Here is a 22548-nt window from a genome sequence, read left to right as displayed (position 1 = left end):
TTTGCAGAATGCATCCATCAGCAACTGTCTGACTGCTAAGACCTCCCAGGCCACTGGCTGGGTCTTTCCAATTGCAAGTACAATGCATTGTATGAAATATAGCTAAGGAAGCCAGATGCCCTCACGATAAGGCCGTTGTACTTGGAAAGCTGTGCCATGCCCAGAATGCATGACCCTGCATTCTGTGAGAACTGCAAAGATCAGGGACCCATTCATCCAACATATCTTGAGCTTGGGCCAGAGGTGTTTCAGATCTTCCCCTCACCATCACCACAACCTTAGGAAGTCAAACAACTTTCCTGAGCCCCAAGTACCTGCAGAATGGGGAGCATCTCATGGACTTCAAAAGGTTGCTGTGAAGATTGGGGGAATAGCATTCCTGGCACAGAGGTGATCCCTAATGTGTAATAGTCTCCATGTTGTCCCAGGTAGGTCCTGGCTTAAATACCAAGCCAGAGAATGTAAGATCCCAGACTCTAGGTCATTCATGGGCTACAAGATGGGATTTAGGGGTCAAATGTTTTTGCCCATTTGTTAGATGAGTAAGGTAATGAGAGCAGCTGATCTTTAAACACATTTCCCCACAGGCCTCTCTCACCTGCACACACCTGTCACCCCTCACAGAAGAGGAAGCTTATAGTCCCCTCCCACTGAGTCTAAGCTGAGTCCCTGACTAACTTTGACCAAAGCTGGCTTTTCCTGGGCCTAAGCCCTCAGCAGGCCTGGAAGCTTCTGCTTTTGTGCCTGTGGGCACCAAGAGCCACTGTGTGCCCTGTTGAAGAGTCTGCCTGGAGGGACACAGGCAGAGGCCAGATGGAAAGGGCTGTGTAGAGGAGACTCCAGGATCCCACTGACCGCTTCAACCAAGGCCCTAGGTATGCCACTCAGCTAAGCCAGCTTAGAAGCCCCTTGCCAGGGAGCCAGCCTTGCTGAGGTGCCACAGCTGCAGAGATCATCCTGGGAGGTTCAACCCTACCAGCACCATATGGAGCAGACAGGCCATGCCTGCTGTGCCCTTCTGAATCCCTGACTCACAGAACCATGAGAAATGACATGGATATTGTTAACTGCCTATCCCAGCTTATATCAGCCTACCCCTTTCCCAAATCTCACTGTTATGTGTATCTCTGCCATTGGCTTCACAGCACTTTCCCATCACTCTCTAGCAGGGGAACAGGAGTAGGAACAAGAAGTCCATTCCCCAAGGAAGGGACGTGGAGACATGAAACCGGGTCAGGCCTTTTCTTAACTCCTGTGCTGAACACTACAGATTTCCCTTCCTGGAAACAGTTGCTGTCTCAGAGCTTCTGCTCCACCACTCCACTTTTCTCACTGATCTTAGAGGACTTGCAATATTTTTATGAGGTCATTGTCATTTTTAGGCTGTGACTAATAATGTCAACTAGTAGCCATTTCTTCCCCAAACATGTTGCCTCCTTCTGAACTCCTGGACAAAGCAAAGCTGGACTCCTCATTGCTTCCTGGGAGTGCTAGGTCCTGCTATTCATCCTCCGGAAGCCACTTTTACATATAGGGAAGACCAGGAGGCCTGCCCCAAGGTAAGGCCACTTTAAATACCAGGTCCACAAATAGGCATCCTTGAGACTCATGTGCATTGTCTGAACTCACATTTCTCCATCAGTGAAAATACAGGCAATGATGCCCTCGACAAAACTGCAAGAGGAATAAATAAGCCAAGAAAGGGCCAAGCATCAGCCTGGGACAGAGTAGCTGTTCAAGCTAATGAATCCTCTTTCCTTGGCTGCTGATAAACCTAACGTGGTGCATTTTCCAGGCCTTCCTCAATTCTGCCTGGCTCTTTCTTGGAACTTCTAAAGTATTTATTCTTTATCTTGAGACTGCTGACTCCAACTTCATCTTGTTCTGTTACTCCACGCCCTCACGCATACCAGTTTTTCTCCCCATAATGGCACTGTTAGTTCTGCTAGGACAGACACTTGAGAGTCGCCTTGGCTCTTTGTCTTCTCATTACCTGTAGCCTCCTCTTCTCGGAAGCCTGTGGTTCTGCCTCCGAACTGGTCTCTTAATTCCTTTCTTCACACTGTGCTGCATACACCACCCTAATCCAGCTATCACCACACACCACCTGGACTGCAGGCAGAGCCTCTTAACTCTTGCCCCTTGCCTGTTCCCCTCAACCCTCATTGCCTGTCCATTCTCCACCAAGCAGCCAATGCAATGTTTTTAATACAAAATCTGATCGTATCACCTTCCACTCACATGAGAGAGGCTTCTTGTTATCATGTGCATTGTCAAGGCTCCCAGAAGCCTGCATGCCCCATTATCCCCATCACCACCTGACCAGGGAGCCCTTGCTCCTGGCTCTCCCAATTTGCTCCTGCCCTAGCCACCAACAGCAGGCCCCTTCCCACCCAGCTCATACTAGCTACTCACCATTCAGGGCTCTGCTTACATGTCACCATCTAGAGACGGCTTCTCTGACCTCCAACCCTTTATCTAAATTAGATTGAATGAGGCCTGTTCCTGCCTCCATTCTCATTCTTCTCCCTCAGCACCCTGTTTTTTCCCTGTAATATCACTTGTCACAATTCATAATTGTATATTCATTTGTGAACTCATTTATTTAGTCTGTCTGCACTGTCACTACCTCCTTCTCCCTATCATAGAGGCAGGCTCTGTGGACAGTGTCTATGCTCATCTTGCTAGCTGTGCATGAACTGCACAGATCACAAGGCCAGAATCTCAGCCAGCATCCAGGAGAGAGATGAACATGCCAGGAAGCAAAGGACTTCCCACCAATGCCAGGTGCTGAGCTTAGCACCTGGGACTTGCCTCATGATGGTTCAATTATTTTCAGTTGTTTTTTTTGTTTGGTTGTTGTTCTTAGAAGGTAGCTTTGTCAACAGAAGTGATCTGTTTTGGATGGCCTTGCAAGGATGGGCACAACTCAGTTAAGTGTCCAGGACACCCTGGTACTTTCCCACTATAGGTGTTTCCCATAGGGAGCTCTGCTAACGCAGGACACTGAAGGCACAGACAAAAGGAAAAAAGGTGTCTTGGGTTAGACGGCGTTTGAGAGATCAGTCATGTGAAGATGACAAAACACGCATATTCAACACCAGGTACCTGTGGGTGATCTTCGTGGTACAACCGAGGCAGCAGCCTCACCATGATGCACACGACCCCGGGATGCATGATTGCAGCATCCCCCTCCTCCATCCTGCAGAGAGAAGGAGAGCCAGACATCAGACCCGGACCTGCCAGTTTTTTTCTCTTTTCACTGAGCTTCCTGGATCTTTCTTTCTGAGACAGACCATGGTACACACCCTGTCTATTACTTATTACCTAGATGATGTTGAACTATGCTATCAAGCCTAATTTCCCCTACTGTAAATGGCATTGACAATACCACACTTTCCTCCTTCAGTCATAGAACAATGCATTTGTGCTCCAAGGCACAGTGCCTGATCCATAGTTGATGCTCAGCAAAGTTAGTTTCCTGGTTTTCTTCCCTTCTCTCCAGATATGTGGGAGATTGAGAAGCTCTGAGTTCATATTGAACACACACACACACACACACACACACACCACACACACACACACACACACACACACATGGGCTTCTGGGTCCCTTCAAAATGGTGTAAGCACACTCGGCTGTGTCCCACCCCCTGAATACTGAATGTGACTAAAACACATAGAATTCATGGAGCAGCTCTTGGAGGACTCTAGGAAGTAAATGGTAGCAGAAAAGGAAACCAAACTCAAGCACCATGAAGTGGCAATGAGTTTCCTGGCCTTCCCTTCTGCAGCATCCCCTGGTGTGAACTCACAGGTAGCCTAAAACTTGCAACTGTGCACAAGGTGTAGACATGATGGAAAGAGCTCCAGCAGAAGTCCTCTGTTTCTGGTCTGAGGAGCAGGAAAGGAAGTTCTACAGGTCATTGAGCATGAAGGAAATCCCCTGGGATTTTCTTTGTTTGGTTTCCCCATTCTTTCCCAACTCATCTTTCTGGCAATTCCCTCAGCAGCAGCAACAGCAGCAGCAGCCAGGCAGGCTCTAAAACTCTCAGTGAGGAGAAACTTTCTGTCCAACCAGAGGAACTGTCGTCCTAAGAGTGTAGGTAAAATCCTCATAGCTGTTTTCCCCCATTCTCCCCTCACTATGTGGCCCCAGAGACAGATACTAGTGACACAGGGAAGAACAGAGAAACGAAAGCCCCAACTTTCTAGACAGAGCAGGAAGGGACCCCTTAAGAACCAGCAAGTGTTAAGAAGAGGATGAAGAAGAGGAAACTGAGGAAAGTGTAACCACAAAGTTGTGTATTAACCTCTGGGCTCAGTTCTGACTGTGCATGTGCATCTGTCCCTAACTAGGAGGTAAAACACCACACACAACCAGCTACTGCATGAGGCAAGTGAGGGCACATCAAATCTCCCTGCAAAGTCTTTGAAAACTGAACTGATACTGGAACCAGAGAGTCCAGGGAAGGTGGGCAGAAACTTGCAACCTGAACCTAAGTGGGCTAGTTCCCTGCCTTAAAAAACATATATATATTCATTAACATTCTCTATAAGATGACAACAAGGACCAGAGTTCATAAGATAAGATTCAAAATGTCCAGAATACAACCTGAAATTGCTCAACATAGAATGAACCAGGGAAGTCTCAACACCTCATGTGGAAAAAGACAACCAACAGATGCCAAGGCTGAGATGTCACAGACGTTGGAACTATCAGACGAAACCCTTAAAGCAGTTATTAACCCAGTTCCAAGAAGTAAGAGTGAACATTTTTCAAGCAAGTGAAAAATAGAAAGTTTCAGTAAAGAAATGGAAGCAATAAAAAAGAATCAAATAAAAGCAAAAACTGAAATTTGTTTAAACTCACTGACTGAGAATAGTAGGAGAATGAGATGAGAGTCCATGAATATGAAGATGGAGCAACACAAGTTGCCTAATCTGAACAACAAAAACGAAAAAGATTACTAAAAATAAAGACAGACTCAAGGTCATGTGTAACAAAGGATCTAACATTTCTGTCATTAGAATCCTCCAAGGAGAAGAGAAAGAGTATGGTATGAAAGAAAAAATGTTTGAGAAGTTTTTAGTGATTCTTTCTTCAAAGCTGGTGAAATACATAACCTTAAAGATTCCAGAAGCTTAGTAAAACCCAAATAAAATAAACAAAAAAATTATGCCCAGACACAGCATAATCAAACTGCCGGACACGAAAGAAAATTTTAAAAATCTTGAAAGCAGCCAGAGAAAAACAACACATTACATTTAGGGGAATGACAATTCGAATGACTGTAGATTTTCTCATAAGAAAGCATAAGTCAGGGAAACAACATTTTTAAAGTGCTACAAAAATACACACAGAATTCCATATCCACATGCTTCCAGAATGAAGGCAAAGTAAATGCATTCCCAGAGGAAGGAAGACAGATTCTTGCCATCAGACTTGTTCTAAGAATAATACTTTAAAAATTTCTTCAGATGGTAGGAAAATAATAACAAAATAATGAAAGGAAACTTCAGGGATGAAGAAAGAGCAACAGAAATGGTAAATATTTGGATAAATATAATACACTATTATTGTTCTCCTCTTAAGTTCTTAAATGTAGGTATGATGCTTGAAAGTGACATCGTATTAGATGTAATACATAAGACAACCGCAACAAAAATAGGGAAGGATAGAGGGAACTGCATAGAGGTAAGCTTTCTATAATCCATTTGAAGTAGTAAAATGTTAATTCTAAGTAGACTGTTAAAAGTTAAGTAAGTATACTGCAGTCCCTATTGAAAGCACTAAAAAACAAAAAAACTAGACAAAAAAGGAGAGTCAAAAAATTCAGTAGATAAATTCAAATTGAATACTAAAATATATTCAAATTGTCCACAAAAAGGCAAGCAAAGAGAAGTGGAGGGAAAAAAAAAGAGTAAAAGAAGAGAAAACAAACAATAAAATCCTGAACCTAAATTCAAGCACATCAATAATTCAAACACATTAAAAATTGATAGATACATATTGTCAGAATGGAAATAAAAACAAAGCTATATGCCATCATTAAATATTGTGATGTAGATAGGTTAAAAGTAACAGGATAGAAAAATGTATACCATGCTAACAGTAATCAAAAGAAAGCTGGTGTGACTCTATTAATATCAGGGAAAATAGACTTTAGAGCAAGGAAATGACTCGGAATAAACAGATTATATGATATGATGATTAAAAGAGACATAATGATTCATAATGTGTTTGTACTTTACAACAGAGCATCACAGTTCATAAAGAAAATCTCATAGATCTGAAAGGACAAATGGCCAAATCCACAATTATAGTTAGAGAGCTCAACACTCTTCTCTCAGTAATTAATAAAGCAGACAGAAAATCGTCAAACGTATAGAACTGAACAGCACCATCAACCAACGGGTGTAATTGGCATTTATAACAGATTCCTCCCAACAACTACAGAATATATATTCTTCTCAAGTATTTCCCAAAGAACATTTGTCAAAATAGGCTATACAACAAACTTGGATCATGAAACAAACTTTAAAACATTTCAAACATGTAAAGTCATACAAAGTATGTTCTCTGGCCATACAGAATTAACTTAAAGAAAATAATAGAAAGATAACTTTAAATTCGCCAAGTACTTGGGAATTAAAATAACTTATGGGTCAAAGAGAAAGTTTCAAGAAAAATTTTTAAAAATGTCTTAAATTTTAAAAAATACATAGAAAAATGTGTAGAATGCTCCCATAGCAGTGCTTAGAGGGACATTTATAGGATTAAATGCTTACAATACAAAAGAAAAAAGGTCTCATATCAACAATCTAAGCTTCCACACTAATATACTATTTTTAAAAAGAGAAAAATAAGCCCAAAGCAAGCAGAAGAAATGCAATAATAAATAAAAATCAATTAAATTAAAAACCAAAAATAATAGCACAAATAACAAGTAAAAATCCAGTTCTTTGAAAACATTTTAAAAATTGAAAAGTCACTAGCTACACTAACAAAGAAAACAATGGAAGAAGACACAGATAATCAATATCAGGAATGAAAGAGAAAATGCTGCTACAGACCCCACAGACATTAAAAGGATAATAAGAAAATACTGCAAATAACTCTGTACACATACATTTGACAACTTTGATTAAATGGCCAAATTCACAATTTTAGTTGGAGACTTCAACACTCTCCTCTCTGTAATTGTTCCTTCAAAGTCACAAACTACCTTCAAATAGTTTTCTTCAAAGCCACGAATTACCAAACTGAACAAGAAGAAATAAGTTACCTAAATCATTTATAGCTATTATAAAAACTGAATATGTAGCTAAAAACCTTCCCACAAAGAAAACTTGAGGCTTGGTGTTTTCACCAGCAAATTCTACCATACATTTAAGAGAAATAACACCAGTTCTACACAACTTCTTTCAAAACCACAAGAGAAGGAAACACTTCCCAATTCATTTTATAAAGCCAGAATTACCCTGATATTGAAAACAGAAAAACACAGTATAAAAAAACTACATGTCAGTATCCCTAATGAACATAGGTGCAAAAATTCTCAACAATCAGCAATACCTAAATATATATAAAACAACGAGGATACTATGGCCAATAGGACTACCCATAAATGCAAGGCAAGTTCAATATTCAAAAATCAGTCAACATGATCCATATTAATAAAATCACATGACAGTATCATTTAGTATAAAAAGCATTTGAAAGATTCAAAATCTGCTCATGACAAAAAACAAACAAACAAACAAAAAACACAACTCAGTAAATTCAAAGGGATTGTTTACAACCTAATAATGGGCAACTACAAAAATCCCATAGCCGATGTTATATTCAATAGCAAAGACTGAAGAATTTCTCCCTAATATTAAGAACAAGGCAAGGATGTCTCCATTTCTATTGGATGTAATACTCCATTTCTATTGGATGGAACATATGGATTGGAAAGGAGTATCAAAAACTGGCACTAGTCACAGACGATGAGATTGTCTTCATAGAAAATCCCAAGGAATCCATTAAAAAAAGAAAACTTCTAGAACTAATAATTAAATTTAACAAAGTCTCAGAATAATAGTCAACATATAAAAGTCAGTATTCCTAATGAACATAGGTGCAAAAATCCTCAACAATCAGCAAATAATACCTAGTTACATATAAAATAATGAGGTTCTATCAGGACAGCCAAATGTATGGAACTGAAATCACCACAGCAAATTTGAGAAGGAAGAATAACTTTGGAGAGCTCCCATTTCATATCTTACAAAGACACAGTAATCAAGACAGTATTGGTGAAAAGCTAGACACATAAGTCAATGAAATCAAATAGTGTCCAAAGACCTATGCAAATATGGCTAAGCAGTTTTTACCAAGTTATAAAGACAATTCAATGGAAAAAAGATAATATTTTCAACTAACGGCATTGGAAGAATTGGACATCCATAAGCCAAAACAAACAAACAAAAAATGAATCACAACCTAAACTTCACACATTGTACAAAAAGTAGCTCAAAATGGATTATAGACTTGTAAAACTTTTAGAAGAAAATATAGGAGAAAATCTTCATGACCATCATCAGTTAGGCAAAGAGATCTTAGATACGACATAAAAGCGTAATCCATAAAAGTAGAGACAAATGACGATTTGGACTTCATCAAAATTTAAAACCTTTAATCTGAGAAAGACCCTGTTTAAAGATGAATATATAAGCTATAGGCTGAGAGAAAACATTTGCGTCCCTACAGTGGAAAACTACTCAGCAACAGAAATGTATGAACTACTGATACACACAAAATGAGTGAATCTCAAAGGTCTTATGCTGAGTGAAAGAAGCCAGACTCAAAAGATCACACATGTATGCTTCCATGTATATGGTATTCTGGAAAGACAAACTACAGAGAAAGATCTGTGGTTGCAGGGATGGGGTGGAGAAAAGGTTTTACTATGTGGGGCAATAGCTGGGAACTATTCGAGGTGAAGGGACTGTTCTGTTTCTTTATTGTGGTAGTCGTGTGACTCTACACATGAATTAAAACCCATAGAACTGTAGGCCAAAAAAAGAAACTTTTACTTTATGTGAATTGAAATAATAATAATAAACTACAGGCTAATCCCAAATTACCAGCACCCGATTTTCCAACACCTTGCCCATCTTGCTGCTTTCAGATGCAAAGTGAGATTGTTTTTAGTCCTCAGAGCAGCTAAGGCACTCAGGAGTGTTTCTTGTGCTTGGGGGTAATTTCTTCAAATCAACTGAGCAAATACTTATTGACCTTTTATTATTTTCCAGGCACTATTCAGGCACTCTGGATATATCTGTAAACTAAACAAACTAAAATCCATGACCTGGGTGTGAGGGGAAGAGCGTAGACACAAAGATAAACATAATAAATAAGTAAATTAAAATTAATAAGGATATATATAATGTATTAATATATAACAATATCATAATGAATAGGAAATGATAAGTGCTATTGAGAAAAAAACGAGCCAAGAAAGAAGAATTGAGAGTGCTTGTATGGAGAAGGAGAGTAATCTGCAATTTTAATTTGAGTGGCAGGTTTGGCCTCTTTAAGAAGGGCAAAACTGAAAGAGGGGATGCAGACATCCATGGGAAAAGCATTTTAAGCAAAGGGAAGAGCCATTGCAAAAGCCCTGAAGTAGGAGTACATCTGGCATATTCCAGGAACAGCAAGGAAGCCTGTATTTTTACTCTGATACTGAAGCCACACAAAGACAATACAGAAAAAAAAAAAAAAAACTACCAATATCCAAGGGATCAATGTCCCTTATGAACATACATGCAAAATCCTAAGCAAAATGTTAGCAAACTAAAGTCAACAGCATATTAAAAGGATTATATGCCATGACCAAGTATGATTTATACTAGAAATGCAAGAGTGGTTCAACACAAGAAAACCAATCAACAAAATATACCACATTAATAGACAAAGGCAAAAAAACAGATGATCATCTGATTTGACTCATAAAGAGCATTTCACAAAATCCCACACTCTTTCATGATAAAAACACTCCAAAAACTAGAAATAGATAGTAACTTCCTCAGCATGACAAAGGGCATTTATGAAAAGCCCACAGCTAGCAGCATGCCAGATGGTGACAGCTGACCTTCAAATTCATGTGGAATTGTAGGAAACCCTAAGAAGCCAAAACAGTATTTTAAAAGATAAAGTTGGAGAACTCACATTTCCAGAGTTCAAAACCTACTACAAAGCTACATAATCAAAACAGAGTGGAACTGATATAAGGATAAATATAGAGACCAATGAAATAGGATGGAGAATCCACAAATAAACTCATGTATCTATGGCCCCTTGATTTTCAACAAGGGTACAAGGACAATTTAAGAAGGGACTCTTCAACTAGTGGTACCAGAGCAACTGAACAGTTATAAGCAAAAGAGTGAAGCTGAACCCTGACCCCTTGTCATATATAAAAATTAACTCAAAATGAATTAATGATCTAAACATAAGAGCCAAAACAAAATTTTTAGCAGAAAACACAGTGGTAAATTTTTATAACCTTGGATTTGGCAACGGATTTTTACATATAATGCCAAAAGCACAAGTAACAGAAGAAAAAATGGATAAATTGGACTTCATCAAAACTGAAAATTTTGGGGCATCAAAGGACATTATTAAGAAAATGAAAGGAGAACCTATGGAACGAGAGAAAATATTTGCAAATCATATTTCTTATAAAAGTCTAGTACCCACAATATATACAGAATTCATACAACTTAGCAACAAAAAGAGAAACAACCCAATTAAAAAATGGGCCAAGCCCTTGAATAGACATTTCCCCAAAAAAGATGTACAAAAGGCCAACAAGCACATAAAATCAATCAACATTATTAGCCATTAGAGAAATGAAAATCAAAATCACAATGAGATAACACTCCATATCCATTAGAATATCTAAAAAAAATTTTAAAAAAGGAAAATAAATATTGGCAAGCCTGTGGAGAAATTGAAATCCTCTTATGTTGCTGTTTGGTATGTAAAATTGGTTCAGCTGCTGTGAAAACAGGCAGTTTGACAGTTCCTACAATTCTATTGAAATGAGCTGCAATTCTACTCCTAGGCATATAATCTGAAGAATTCAAAACAAGTACTCAAATAAATACATGAACATAAATGTTCATAGCAGCACTATTTACAAGAACCAAAGGAAATAACCCAAATGTTCATCAACAAATGAATGGATAAACAAATTGTGGTGTGTACCCATATGATGGAATATCATTTTACCGCAAAAAGGAAAGAAGTACTGATATACGTTACAATGTAAGTTGACCTCAAAAATATTAAGCTACCTGAAAGAAGTCAAACATCAAAGGAAACCAATTATATGATTCCATTTATACATGATTTATCCAGAATAGGTTAATCCCCAAAGCAGATTGGTAGTAGACCAGGGATTGGGGAAAAGAATGAGAATGAGTATAGCTTTTCCTTTTGGGGTGATAAAAATGTTTTGAATTAGACAGAGGTGTTCTTTGCACGACACTGTGAATCCATTAAATTCTATGGAATTGTTTGCTTTAAGATTATTAATTTTATGTTCTGTGAATCTCACCTCGGTGAAAAAAGCTAAGATTTTTTTTTTACTATTTTTTCAAGAAAAAGATGTCTAGCACCTGGAGCAGTTCTCAAACTTTAATGTGCTTACACATAACAAGAGGACCTTTTTAAAAACAGAACCATAAATTTCAACCCCAGGGATTTGTGATTCAGGAAATCTAGTTTACACAACTGTATTTTTGTGCAACTCTACAACGGATTCTGATGCAGGTGGTCTACAGGCCACACTATGAGAAGCATTGCTGTATGGTAGGGATTGACAGAGCAGGAATGGAGACAAGGTTCTGGATCCCAAGGATGGCAGACACTGATCCCCCACCTGACCTGGTGTTCCCAGATGGCTTGTATCTCGCAAGGGACCTGTGGGTACAACAGAAAGTTGTAATCAAAAGTACGAGTCCCAAAGCACCTGTATCTTTGGGAGCCAGTGGATGCGTGAGGCATGCTTGGCCAAATTTTGCATCTCATTTGAAGAAGCCTAGAGGCCTTTGCAGGATGTGAACCAGTGAAGCCTCATCATGTTACACAGCCCCTGAGCTTGGCTATAAAATCCTGCCACCCACAGCAGTTGCACGTCAGAGAGGATGACTGCTCCAATCCTGGTATTTGTCCTGCCTAGATATGGAAGTCAGACAGACTGTCCCCTATATGGACTCTATCAAACTTCAGGGGGCAAGATTAATACCTATCTCCTGTTACTAAAGCCTGTGGATACTTGAGGGATGCATTAGAAAACTAAAAGCAAAGTGGTCTCATTTGCACAGTCCATGCTGATTACTCCAGACAGCCACCATCCTCTTCCAAACCTCCAGGGCTTCTCTCTCAGGGGCTGGCACCAACCAGTCTCTCTCACACTCTCATCAAATCCGTTACCAAGGCCAGGCAAAGTTATGTCCTAAATAGTTCTCAAAATGTTCTCCTGTTCAAGCTACTGCCATCGCTGGAAGGAGGGACTGACAGCTCCTTTGCTCCTCTCCTTTCCGGCCATCATCTCTGCCCATCCATCCCTATAGCTTAAAGCCCTACTACAGCTTGAAGTCCAAGCAATGCCTACAGAAGGAAGGAACAAACCTTACTCGAGATAGTTGATTTTGCATCTCACCTTTATGCCTCCTCAACCCATCTCAGACCAGATAACTCTCATCTTTAAATGTTTCGCTCAGTGGTCTCCTCATCCAGGAAAACCTCGCTGACCTCCTCCCCAGACCTCATTAGGTGCACTTCTCTATGCCCTCTCAATTTCTGGGGCTGCCCTTGCCAGGACACCCACCATACAAGCATAATGCTCCATTCATGTCTCTAATAGTGGGAACCCAGAAGAGGAGCAGGCAGGAGCAGCCATATCTGAAGCAGTTGCAGGACCACTGCACATCAGGTTTCTTCAGGACACCAGGCACGAGAGCCCAAGACTATCTGTCTTGCCAACCCTCCTTGCCTTTCCTCCTTTCCTACCCATCTTCTCAATTCATTCATGCCCATATTCTACTCAGTGACCGTTCATGGGGGTCCCTGATGCAGACCACGAGCTGCAGACCCAGTCCATGCTCACATGGGCCTCACCACTGAAGCAGAAGAAAGAAATGTGAACACCATCTTATTTCCACAGTGGTAAGAAGCCAAAAATCGATAGATGTACAGTGGCTTTATTAGCAGATGGGGAAGAGACAACTTAAGTGGCTGATATCCTTGGCATCCATTTTAATGCATATCCTGGTTTCAGATATGCTCAAGTGTGCAAACACGCACCAAAGAAAAAAGAAACCAAGGAAGGTTACACAATTAATTATTGATTTGCACTGTGATCAATGCTGATGGTGCTGAGGAGATATAAGGCAGTGGGATCTGATTTGGCCCACGGGATGGGATGGGGCAGCCGGGGGAGGCTTCTTGGAAGAAGTGACATCTAAGCCTAGACAAAAGCATAAGCAGCAACTGTCCAGGCAGAGTGAAGACAGGAAAGGCATCCCAGGTTGAGTAAAGGGCATATATAAAATCTGAGTCTGAAACATGGTTGCAAGGTGCTAGGTGAGTGATACCATGGGCAGGTGGGACTCCCGGGACTGTGCGCCCCACACTCCCAATGTCTGACTCCCTCCTGGGAACCATGGGGAAGCACTGGAGGCTTCCAAGTGGGAATGACAGGGTCACAACTGTGCCTTCCAAAGGCTAGTGTGGCCTTCATGCGAACTGCTCAGGAACTACACTGTCCTCCACCCTTCCTCAGTGGTCTGGCTCAACCATCAAACTCACAACAATTACCTCTAACAAACTTAAGTGACAGATACAACTCATACCCACAGGGGACATTGTTTCAAAAGGAAAGATTAGGATGAAGCTGCAGGACGCCCAGCAGCAGAGCCAGAGGAGTGTGTTTAGGGCTCTGGCCTGCAGAGTGCCCCCTGAAACCTTAACCATTGCCTGGAGCATACCGCATTCCTGTTGAAATGACGCCTCCTTAGGGCTATAAGTTATAGCCACAACTTAAGCTCAAGGTAAAGGGGACTAGGGTTGCTCCTTCGGCTGACATAAGGAATAAACATCAACCCACGAGGACTAGCAGGGCCTGGGAGAAGGCATGTGCTAAGGTAGAAGCAAGAAGGAGCAGAGATGTCCTGCTTTGGAGGGGGCTTTTCTCAGTTATACACAGACCCAATTGTAGAGCAGTCCTCACAACCCATAACCCCACGATGCCACAGCCCTGCACAGAGACCACCCTAGCTCCACATTACCTACAGGGTAAAAGTGAAATGGTCTCATATAGGATTTATGCAAGGCGCACCACAGTCTGACCCTGCTTCCACTCCACTTTCACCTCCAGACCTGCACTGTGGATGATGTGCTGCTGAGGGGTAAGCACTCCATTCTATGGTGTGTGTATGTAGTGTGGATATGTGGTATGTATGTATGTGTGGTATTTGTGTGTGCCGTGTGGTGTCTGTATGTAGTGTATACAGGTGGTATGTGTGGTGTGTATTCATGTGTGCGTGCTAGGTGCTGTGTGGTGTGTAGGTGTGGTGTGTGGGTGTGTATGATATGCCAGTATGTGTAAGGTGTATGTTTAGTGTGGTGTATGTGTGTTTTGTGTACATGTGGTGTACGTATATCTGTGTGTGATGTGTATATAGTGTGTTTGGTGTGGGGGTGTTTGTTTGATATGGTGTACGTTTCACAGAGACATATGATGTATTTTGGACACCATAGATATATTTTGGGAATTACATAACATGTCACCTCTGTGTTATGAAAAATGTTCCTTAAATTATAGTTATCATAAAGACTAAATGAATTGAAGAATAGTCCATTGTAAAAAGCTGAGCATGGTGTCCGGCACACACATGCTTAGGAAGCAGCTGTGATCACTCTAACTACCACCATTACCATCTGCAATCCTTGCCTCACAGTATCCCTCAGTGTAGATACTATTATTATGTCTGCCTTCAAATCAGGAGATGGAAGATTAGAGAAATAAAGTAGCAGGGCCAAAGAACACAGCCACCAAGGCATAGAACAAACCGGCCTGACTCCAAGGCCCATGGCCTCTTTCTCTCCTCCCTGGAGACTGGGGACCTACTTTGCAGAAGGCAGGGCTAAGGAAAGCCACCTGCCCAAGGTCATACAGGTGTGGTGGGGTGGAGATGAGCATCCTGTCTTTGATTCCCAGCCCACTGCCATGCCCTTTACTCTGCAGACTCCCTGGAGGGAGTAGAGTTTCACTTCCTATTCTCTAACCATTAAGGAAGGCCAAGGGCCATGTATCTCTTTTAGGGAGGAAAAAAATGCTCTATTTATGAAATATGGTTCTTATAAATATAAAAATTACTCATTACAAAACCAGGATGACATTTAGACTCACCTCTAAAACATCAGGACTGATGCAGTCCATAGGTTAGAACCCGATCTTCAAACTGCAGGCTGTCGTGTCTGACATTTGGAAAACTATCACTATTATTGTGGGAGTATCAGGAAAAAAACAGGAAGAACACACACACGTGTGTACACATACAGGCACACACAGACAAATGCATGCAGGCTTTGGAGGTAGCCCTGGGTTCAAATTCTAGCTTTATTAATTACTAAATGTGTGACCTTTGGCCATGTTTTTTATCCTTTCTCAGCCTTTATTTCCTTATTGATAAAATTCCAAAGTTTGGGAGGGAAACAAAAATAAATAGATATTTAGTGCTCAGCCTCCAGAGACATTCAACTAATTACTATTGCTTTTTTTCACCTGATATCACTTACTAAATGTCCTTTGGTACTGACAAATATTCCCCTGCCCCTGAGAGTTGGTAGAATAACTCGAACAAGTTTCCATACCAAGATCCTAAGTTAACTTGTATGCTATCAGGGTGCCCAAGAAAAAGGCCTCCTCAGGGATTGCCCCTGAAATATACAGAACTGGGAACCCAGAGACGGAATTCTTCCCAAGACAAGCAAGAAAATCAGGACCTGGGAATCTGGTCAAGGCCTGGCTTGGAAAGTGCAGCTAAGACGCCATGGAGGCATTCCCCTATCTACAGAAAGGCAGGATGGTCAGAATGAGGATGGTTTCCATGGAATCCAAGTAAAGGAAAGTCTTGGAGCAAGATTCACAATGAAAAATTAGACATCACACAAGGAACCTTCCAAGATTGTCACAGAAACAACAGACTCTCAAAAAACACAAGAAGAAATAATTATGATTCCTATGTTTGAAGAAATAAAAATGACAGACAGATATGAACAAGCAAAAGGGCTATGATATCAAGTTAATTTGAAAAAGAACCAAACAGTATATCTAGAAATATAAAATACTGTCATCGAAATTTTAAAAAGAAAACCTAAATGGCTAGATTATATATCAGATTAGACACATCTAGTAGGAGATTCAGTGGGTTTAAGAAAGATCAAAAGAAACTGCATGGAACAGAGCACAGAGAGATAAAGAGATGGAAAATGTAAAAGAAAGATTAAGAGACATAGAGGATAGAATGAAAAAGTAAAGCATACATCTAATTGTGTTAGTTCCAAAAAGGCATAATAGGAAAAGGGATGGAGAAGAGGTCATAATTTAAAAATTCATATTTTATAAAAGACATCAGTTGGGATTCAGGAATCCCAATGAATATGAAGCAAAATGAATGTTTAAGATAATGTACATTGACATATATGACAGTAAAGCAACAGAATGAGAATGGTGATCTTAAAAGCCACCAGAGAAAAATGACAAATTACCCTCAAAGGAAGAGAAATAAAAACGATTTTTAAAGGGCAATAATGGAAGGCAATAGCTGGGGAGACCTTCCATTTACTGTGAGAAAATAACTGTCAACAAATAAATGTATACCCAGCAAAACTATCTTTCAGCAATTAGGGAGAAAATGTATTTTCAGACAAATAAAATCCAAGGGAGTTTATCACAAATAGACCCACACTACAGGAAAGTTTAATGGATGTACTAGAGTAGATAAAAAAAGAATCCCAGATGGAAGAATAGAGATGCAAGAAAGAATAGTGAGCACAGACATTGAAAGCATGTAGGTAAATCCAAAGAATATTTTATAAAACAACAACAATAACTGTCATATCTGATGGATTTGCTAACAGGAGACAAATTTAAAATATTAGCTAACAGTAATGTGTAAGTTAGAAAAGGGCAAAAATATTTAAGAGTTTTAAGGTCTTGATGTCTTAATTGGACAGATAAAGATACTGTTTAACTAAAAACATGAGTATGCCTGTTAAATCACTCTAGGGTAACTACTATAAAATTAATCACAGAGAGTTTAAATTTCATACTAGTAGGTAGGAAACACAATTTTTAAAAATCAAACAATTCAAAAATAAGACCAAAAATGTTTTTTAAAAGTGGAATAAATGTAAAAAGCTAAGTAAAAATCATTCCAAATATATTAATAATTATGAAAGTGTGAACAAATGACATTCTCCAGTTAAATGACAAATAATACCACACTAGATTGAAAAACAAAGTGAAACCAACAAAAATGGTTCCTTGTTGTTTACAAGAAAAACACCTAAAAATGTAAGGACAGTACACAGAAAGGTTAAAACCAAAGGATGAAGAAAAAGCCCAGGCACAAACTAACCAAAAGAAACCTGATAATAATAGTCCTATTATTATTAAGGCAAAATGTACTACTAGGGATAAAAAGGTCACCATATAATGATAAAAATTTAGACTCCATAAGAATATAAAAATTCTAAATAGGTATGATTCTTATAACCTCAAATATATGTAAGGGAAAATTCAACAGAAATTGACACATCCACTTTATCACGAGAGATTTTGAATGCATCGTTCTCAAGAACTTATACTCCATTTCCCAGGCCGCTGCTGCAGGTGGCGGAGGGGCAGGTCCAGGTGATGGAGGCCGAGGCCACCTCCTGGGCCACCTGGCGGCCGTTGTGGCGAAGCAGGTACTGCTGGGCTGGAAGGTGGTGGTGAGCTGCGAGGGCGTCAACATTTCTGACAGTTTCTACAGAAATAAGCTGAAGTGGCCGGCCTTCTTCCGCAGGCGGATGAACACCAACCCTGATGAAGGGCCCATTATTTCCTGGCCCCCAGCAGGTTCTTCTAGCAAACAGTGCAGGGCCCGCTGCCCGCAAGACCCAGCGAGGCCAGGCTGCCCTGGACACCGAGGTGTTCGATGGAATCCCACCGCCCTACAACAGGAAAACCAGATAGGGGTTCCTGCTGCATGCAAGGCTGTGCATCTGAAGCCCACGAGAAAGTTTGCCTACGTGGGGCGCCTGGCTCAAGAGGCTGGCTGGAAGTACCAGGCAGTGACAGCTACGCTGGAGGAGAAGAAGAAAGAGAAGGCCGAGACCCGCTACCAGAAGAAGAAATAGCTCATGGGACTGCAGAAACAGGCCGAAAAGAACGTGGAGAGGCCCTCAAGACCCATGAGCCCAATAAAGCCTGTTTATTCCAAAAACAAAAAACTGATATTTCAAGCCGACTTTTAAAATTAATGATAAAGGATATTTGAATGAAACAATTAACAAATTCGATCCAAGGGACATAAATAGAACATCAAATCTAACACTCTGAGAATATGCATTATTTCCAAGCACACGTAGAATATTTATGAGAAGGGACTACACTGAGGGCCATGAACTCAACCTCAACTAATTTTGAAGGATAAGAATCCAGTCACCTTGATAGAGTGAGAAGTAAATAGCAAAGATGACCAGACACACTATAACAATGGAAATTCAAAATTCAAACACTTAGGAGTCAACTACAATTTATAAGGGAAAAAAGAAAAATATTTCACACTAAATGAAAATGAAAATAAAACTTATGAATTACAGAAAGATTTATATGTAAAAGAAGAAGGAAACAGACATCCAAGTTAAGCAAAAGAACATCAGAATAAGCCCAAAGGTAGAAGGAAATGATAACCAAAAAAAAGTAGGAGAAACAAAAAAAGTCGAAAGTTGGTTCATAGGACACACTGAAAAGTAAACATGTGTGAATAGTGCTGAAGCAGAAAAAGCAAGGAAGATGCAGATAAATAGTGTTAGAAATGAGTCACAGAACTCACAAGGGCTGCTCAGAAGAGCATGAGGGAGCCATCGTGAGCAGCTGGATGCCCACAAATGGAAACTTGGATGAAATGGGAAAATCAGCTTGCAAAATAACAAACCAAGAATAATTCAAGAACAAATAGAAGTGCATTCTCATGAGAATAAATTTTCTCACAAGAAAAAACCGGGCTCACAGGATTTAGTGGCAAGTTCTGTCACATTAGCTAGGGAACGGAAATAATCCCTACATAAACTCTTCTACAGCATAGAAGAGAAGCACTGTCCAACTCATGCTATGATGCTGGCATAAATTTGACAAGAAAAATAGCCAGGAAAGGAGTATGAAAGGCCAAACTCCTGAACATCAGTGCAAACATCCTTTTTAAACATTAGTACATGAAATTCAGCAATACACAGATTATGAATGAATTGGTTTGTGCAGGAATGCAAGATTAGGAAACCAATTAATTAGCCAGATTAACCCCCCAAAATCATAATTATCTCAGTGTGTGGAGATTTAACATGCATCCTTCTCTACTATCCCCAACACTGAAGTCTGGCAAATGGAGCACTCTGGATAAAAATGCAGTGTCTTTCAGAAGGATAACTTACTGCAGTAGTAATGGGTGTTCTGTCATTTATGCTTTAGAGGAATGGAAAAAGACACCAACTGTTGCTGTTGTGTTCTTTCATTTTCCTTCCCACCCCAAGAGGGGTAGGGTAGGGATGGTTCTTTGTGCTCCCTTGCTTTAGTGGAATTCCCTATTACAGACATGAGAGGAAAAAGTTGTTTACTAAAGTCTGAACCCATTGAGGTGTTTGGCCTGAGAAAGTAAGGAGAGCAATTGTCTTTGTTAGGGGGTGTAGAAGCAGCAAGAAAGAACAGAAAGAGTTCCATAATTGGGGTGGACACTGTGGTTTGTGTCCTGCAGATCAAAGGATCTCACCCCACCCCTGGCAGCGCCCTGGGGAGGAGATAAAACCTGAGAAGACCAAGGCTGCCTGGCATACCCAGGGATGCCAGGCCCAGGCACCAGGGCTCCCTAGGACAGTAAAGATCCCAAAGGAGAAGTTGAGTGTATCAGCAGGGTCCTGCCCTCCCTGGTTCTTATGTGACTCGACAGCATCCTCCAACCCAGTACTGACTCAGATTGAATTTTCTGTCAGCTCCCAAGGTAGAAGAGTGTAGAGTCAGAGATAACTTGATTTGAGGAAGTGGAGGTCACTTGACATTTCTGCACACTCATTCTGTAGCTGAGCCTTCCTACCAACTACACATGAGCAAGACATTAGAGTGAGAATGGGAGACAGAGACGCACTGATGACACACTGGCAGAAGAAGCTACCTCTCCTCCAGGTCTGGCCACTGCTTGAAGTTGCGCTGGGGGTCACTGCCAGCTTCTCCCTTCTGAGCATCCACAACTGGCCCCTGCTTGGCCCTCAGGGACTCCTTCAGGTCCCCACGCAAGTGGAGGGTGCCGCTGGCCATGCTGTCCAGAAAGCCAAGGATCTGGAGGCAGCTCTGTATCCGGGGTGGGAGTGAGCCGCGGGAGGAAAAGGCAGTGCCCAGCAAATCCGCAAATGGCCTGGACTTTGTGTCCTCCCAAGAGCGCAGCAGGGCGCCCTCTTCCTCCAGGGCTCCAAAACAGCCCAGCAGGCAGAGGTCCTCAGCCAGCTTCTCAAAGAGCCCATTCCTCCTGAAGAAGTCGTCGTTGACAGGGTCCCAGTGCAGCGCTGCGGACACAGCACAAAGAGTGTACAAAACCAGCTCCAGGGTCTGTCTGGGGGACACTGCTCCCCATGCCTGCAGCGGGGGCTCCTGGAGGGAGCCTTCCAGGTCAGAGAGCAGAGACAGCAGCCCGTTGAACCCGCTGGAGACTCTGAAGGCAGCACGGCCCTTGGGGGTCTCCAGGATCCGGAGCAGAGACTGAAACACCAAGCAAATCAAAATGAGTGCACTCCAGGAGGTAGATTAACCCTGAGCCCACACACATGCCTGCCAGAGCATCCCACTAGCTCTTCCCTCAACGCCTTCAGACCAACAAGCTACAGGAAGGATGATTCTGAAACATTGGGATCTCCATATTGTTCCTCTTATGGTTCAGGTTTTCCATGTGTGCCTACTACACGAATCTATAGGGTTGATTTAACTGTCCTGTATTTTGACTTGAATGCATATCCTTCCAGAAAGCTTCTGTCCTGTAGTTCATACTCATCCCAGATCGAGTGCTCACACATCCCCCTCTCATTCCCTGATCAAAATTCTCGTCTTACTCTACTGCAGCTACTTGAAAATCATCTCAGCTCTCCACCAGACTAAAGCTCCACGAGATGGGAACCATATCTGGCTTCCTTACTACTGTGGAACATAGCACACACTTAATGACAATTTGCTAAATGAGTGGGATGAACCATCTCTTACACTGTACAGGTGACACACAATGAAATCCTTATAGAAGCAGCTTGTTATTCCTTATCTCCCTCTCTGTGCAAGCACGGCTTCATCTGTTATATTAGATGAGGGGAAACAGTAAAATGAATCAACTTAAAATGTGGTGTGAAAAGAGTGTGTCAGAAAGACAAGAGAAACCTACAACTGAATGAAATGCGTAGGTATAACACATAGCATAGGCCAAGTGTGCAGAAAGCAGTTAGGTCACTGATAGGATACATCATGGAATCCACCACCCTCCAGATCACTGTGAGTTTTGCTGGCCAGCCAAACTTTTATTTCCTTCTAAAATCAAATCTTTCTTGAGCACTTACTTACTTGAGCCCAGTGCATGGTATACACTCTAGGTAATCAATATATGCTATTGGAAGGAAGGAAGGAGGAAGAGAGAGAGGGAGGTGGGGGCTACATTTAAGCAGTTCTCATACTGTGCTTCATCGAAATGTGAAAAACACATGGAAGATTTTAAATAAGTGTTAAAAGCCTGTTATTTTTGGTACATATTTATTGATCAGATAAATTGCACTGGACTCCATCTAAAATTCAGGCATTTGGTGTGTGTTTCCTAGAGAGTGGACAACCTTGAGGGTTCGTTAGTAAACTGCAAAGAGAGGTGTGAATTATTTTATCTTTTCAGATATTTAATGCTCTAGTGTGACAGGCAAGGGGATTGTCTGAGAAGGTGCAGTTTCAGGAGGCCTGAGACAAGGTTCAAAGAGAAAAAATAAAAGAGAAACTCCCTATTTGGGGGAGGGGTGATGCTGTGACTTAAATGCCTGGTTTAGGCGACAGTCTGTAATGTGACACATGGAAGTTAGTGAAAAAGAGAAAACTGGTAGCTCAGAAAAACAGGTGGGAAGGGACTAGATATTTAAATTCGTTTTAGTTAATAGAAACTTAGTAAAGTTATAGGTCACTATCAAACATGAAGTCATGCACTTTGGGAGCT

The 22548-nt window shown here is 41.0% G+C and overlaps 1 protein-coding gene and 1 pseudogene across 3 annotated transcripts in view; one reads left to right on the top strand and one right to left on the bottom strand.

The window, feature by feature from the left end:
* WDFY4 (WDFY family member 4) overlaps positions 1–22548 on the bottom strand; it is a 302160-nt gene that overhangs the window by 222910 nt on the left and 56702 nt on the right. For all 3 annotated transcript variants that reach the window (XM_033209238.1, XM_033209235.1, XM_033209236.1), the window contains exons 12-13: positions 20494–21074; positions 3109–3202 (exon numbers count right to left, since the gene is read on the bottom strand). In XM_033209238.1, coding sequence (XP_033065129.1) covers positions 3109–3202; positions 20494–21074 — 675 coding nt within the window. The remainder of the gene's footprint in view (positions 1–3108; positions 3203–20493; positions 21075–22548) is intronic.
* Positions 13117–18583, top strand: LOC117082780 (annotated as a pseudogene).

This window comes from Trachypithecus francoisi, unplaced genomic scaffold (assembly GCF_009764315.1).
Source record: "Trachypithecus francoisi isolate TF-2019V2 unplaced genomic scaffold, Tfra_2.0 Lachesis_group9, whole genome shotgun sequence".
Classification (NCBI taxonomy): Eukaryota; Metazoa; Chordata; class Mammalia; order Primates; family Cercopithecidae; genus Trachypithecus; species Trachypithecus francoisi.
This window is presented reverse-complemented; position numbering and strand designations above follow the sequence as displayed.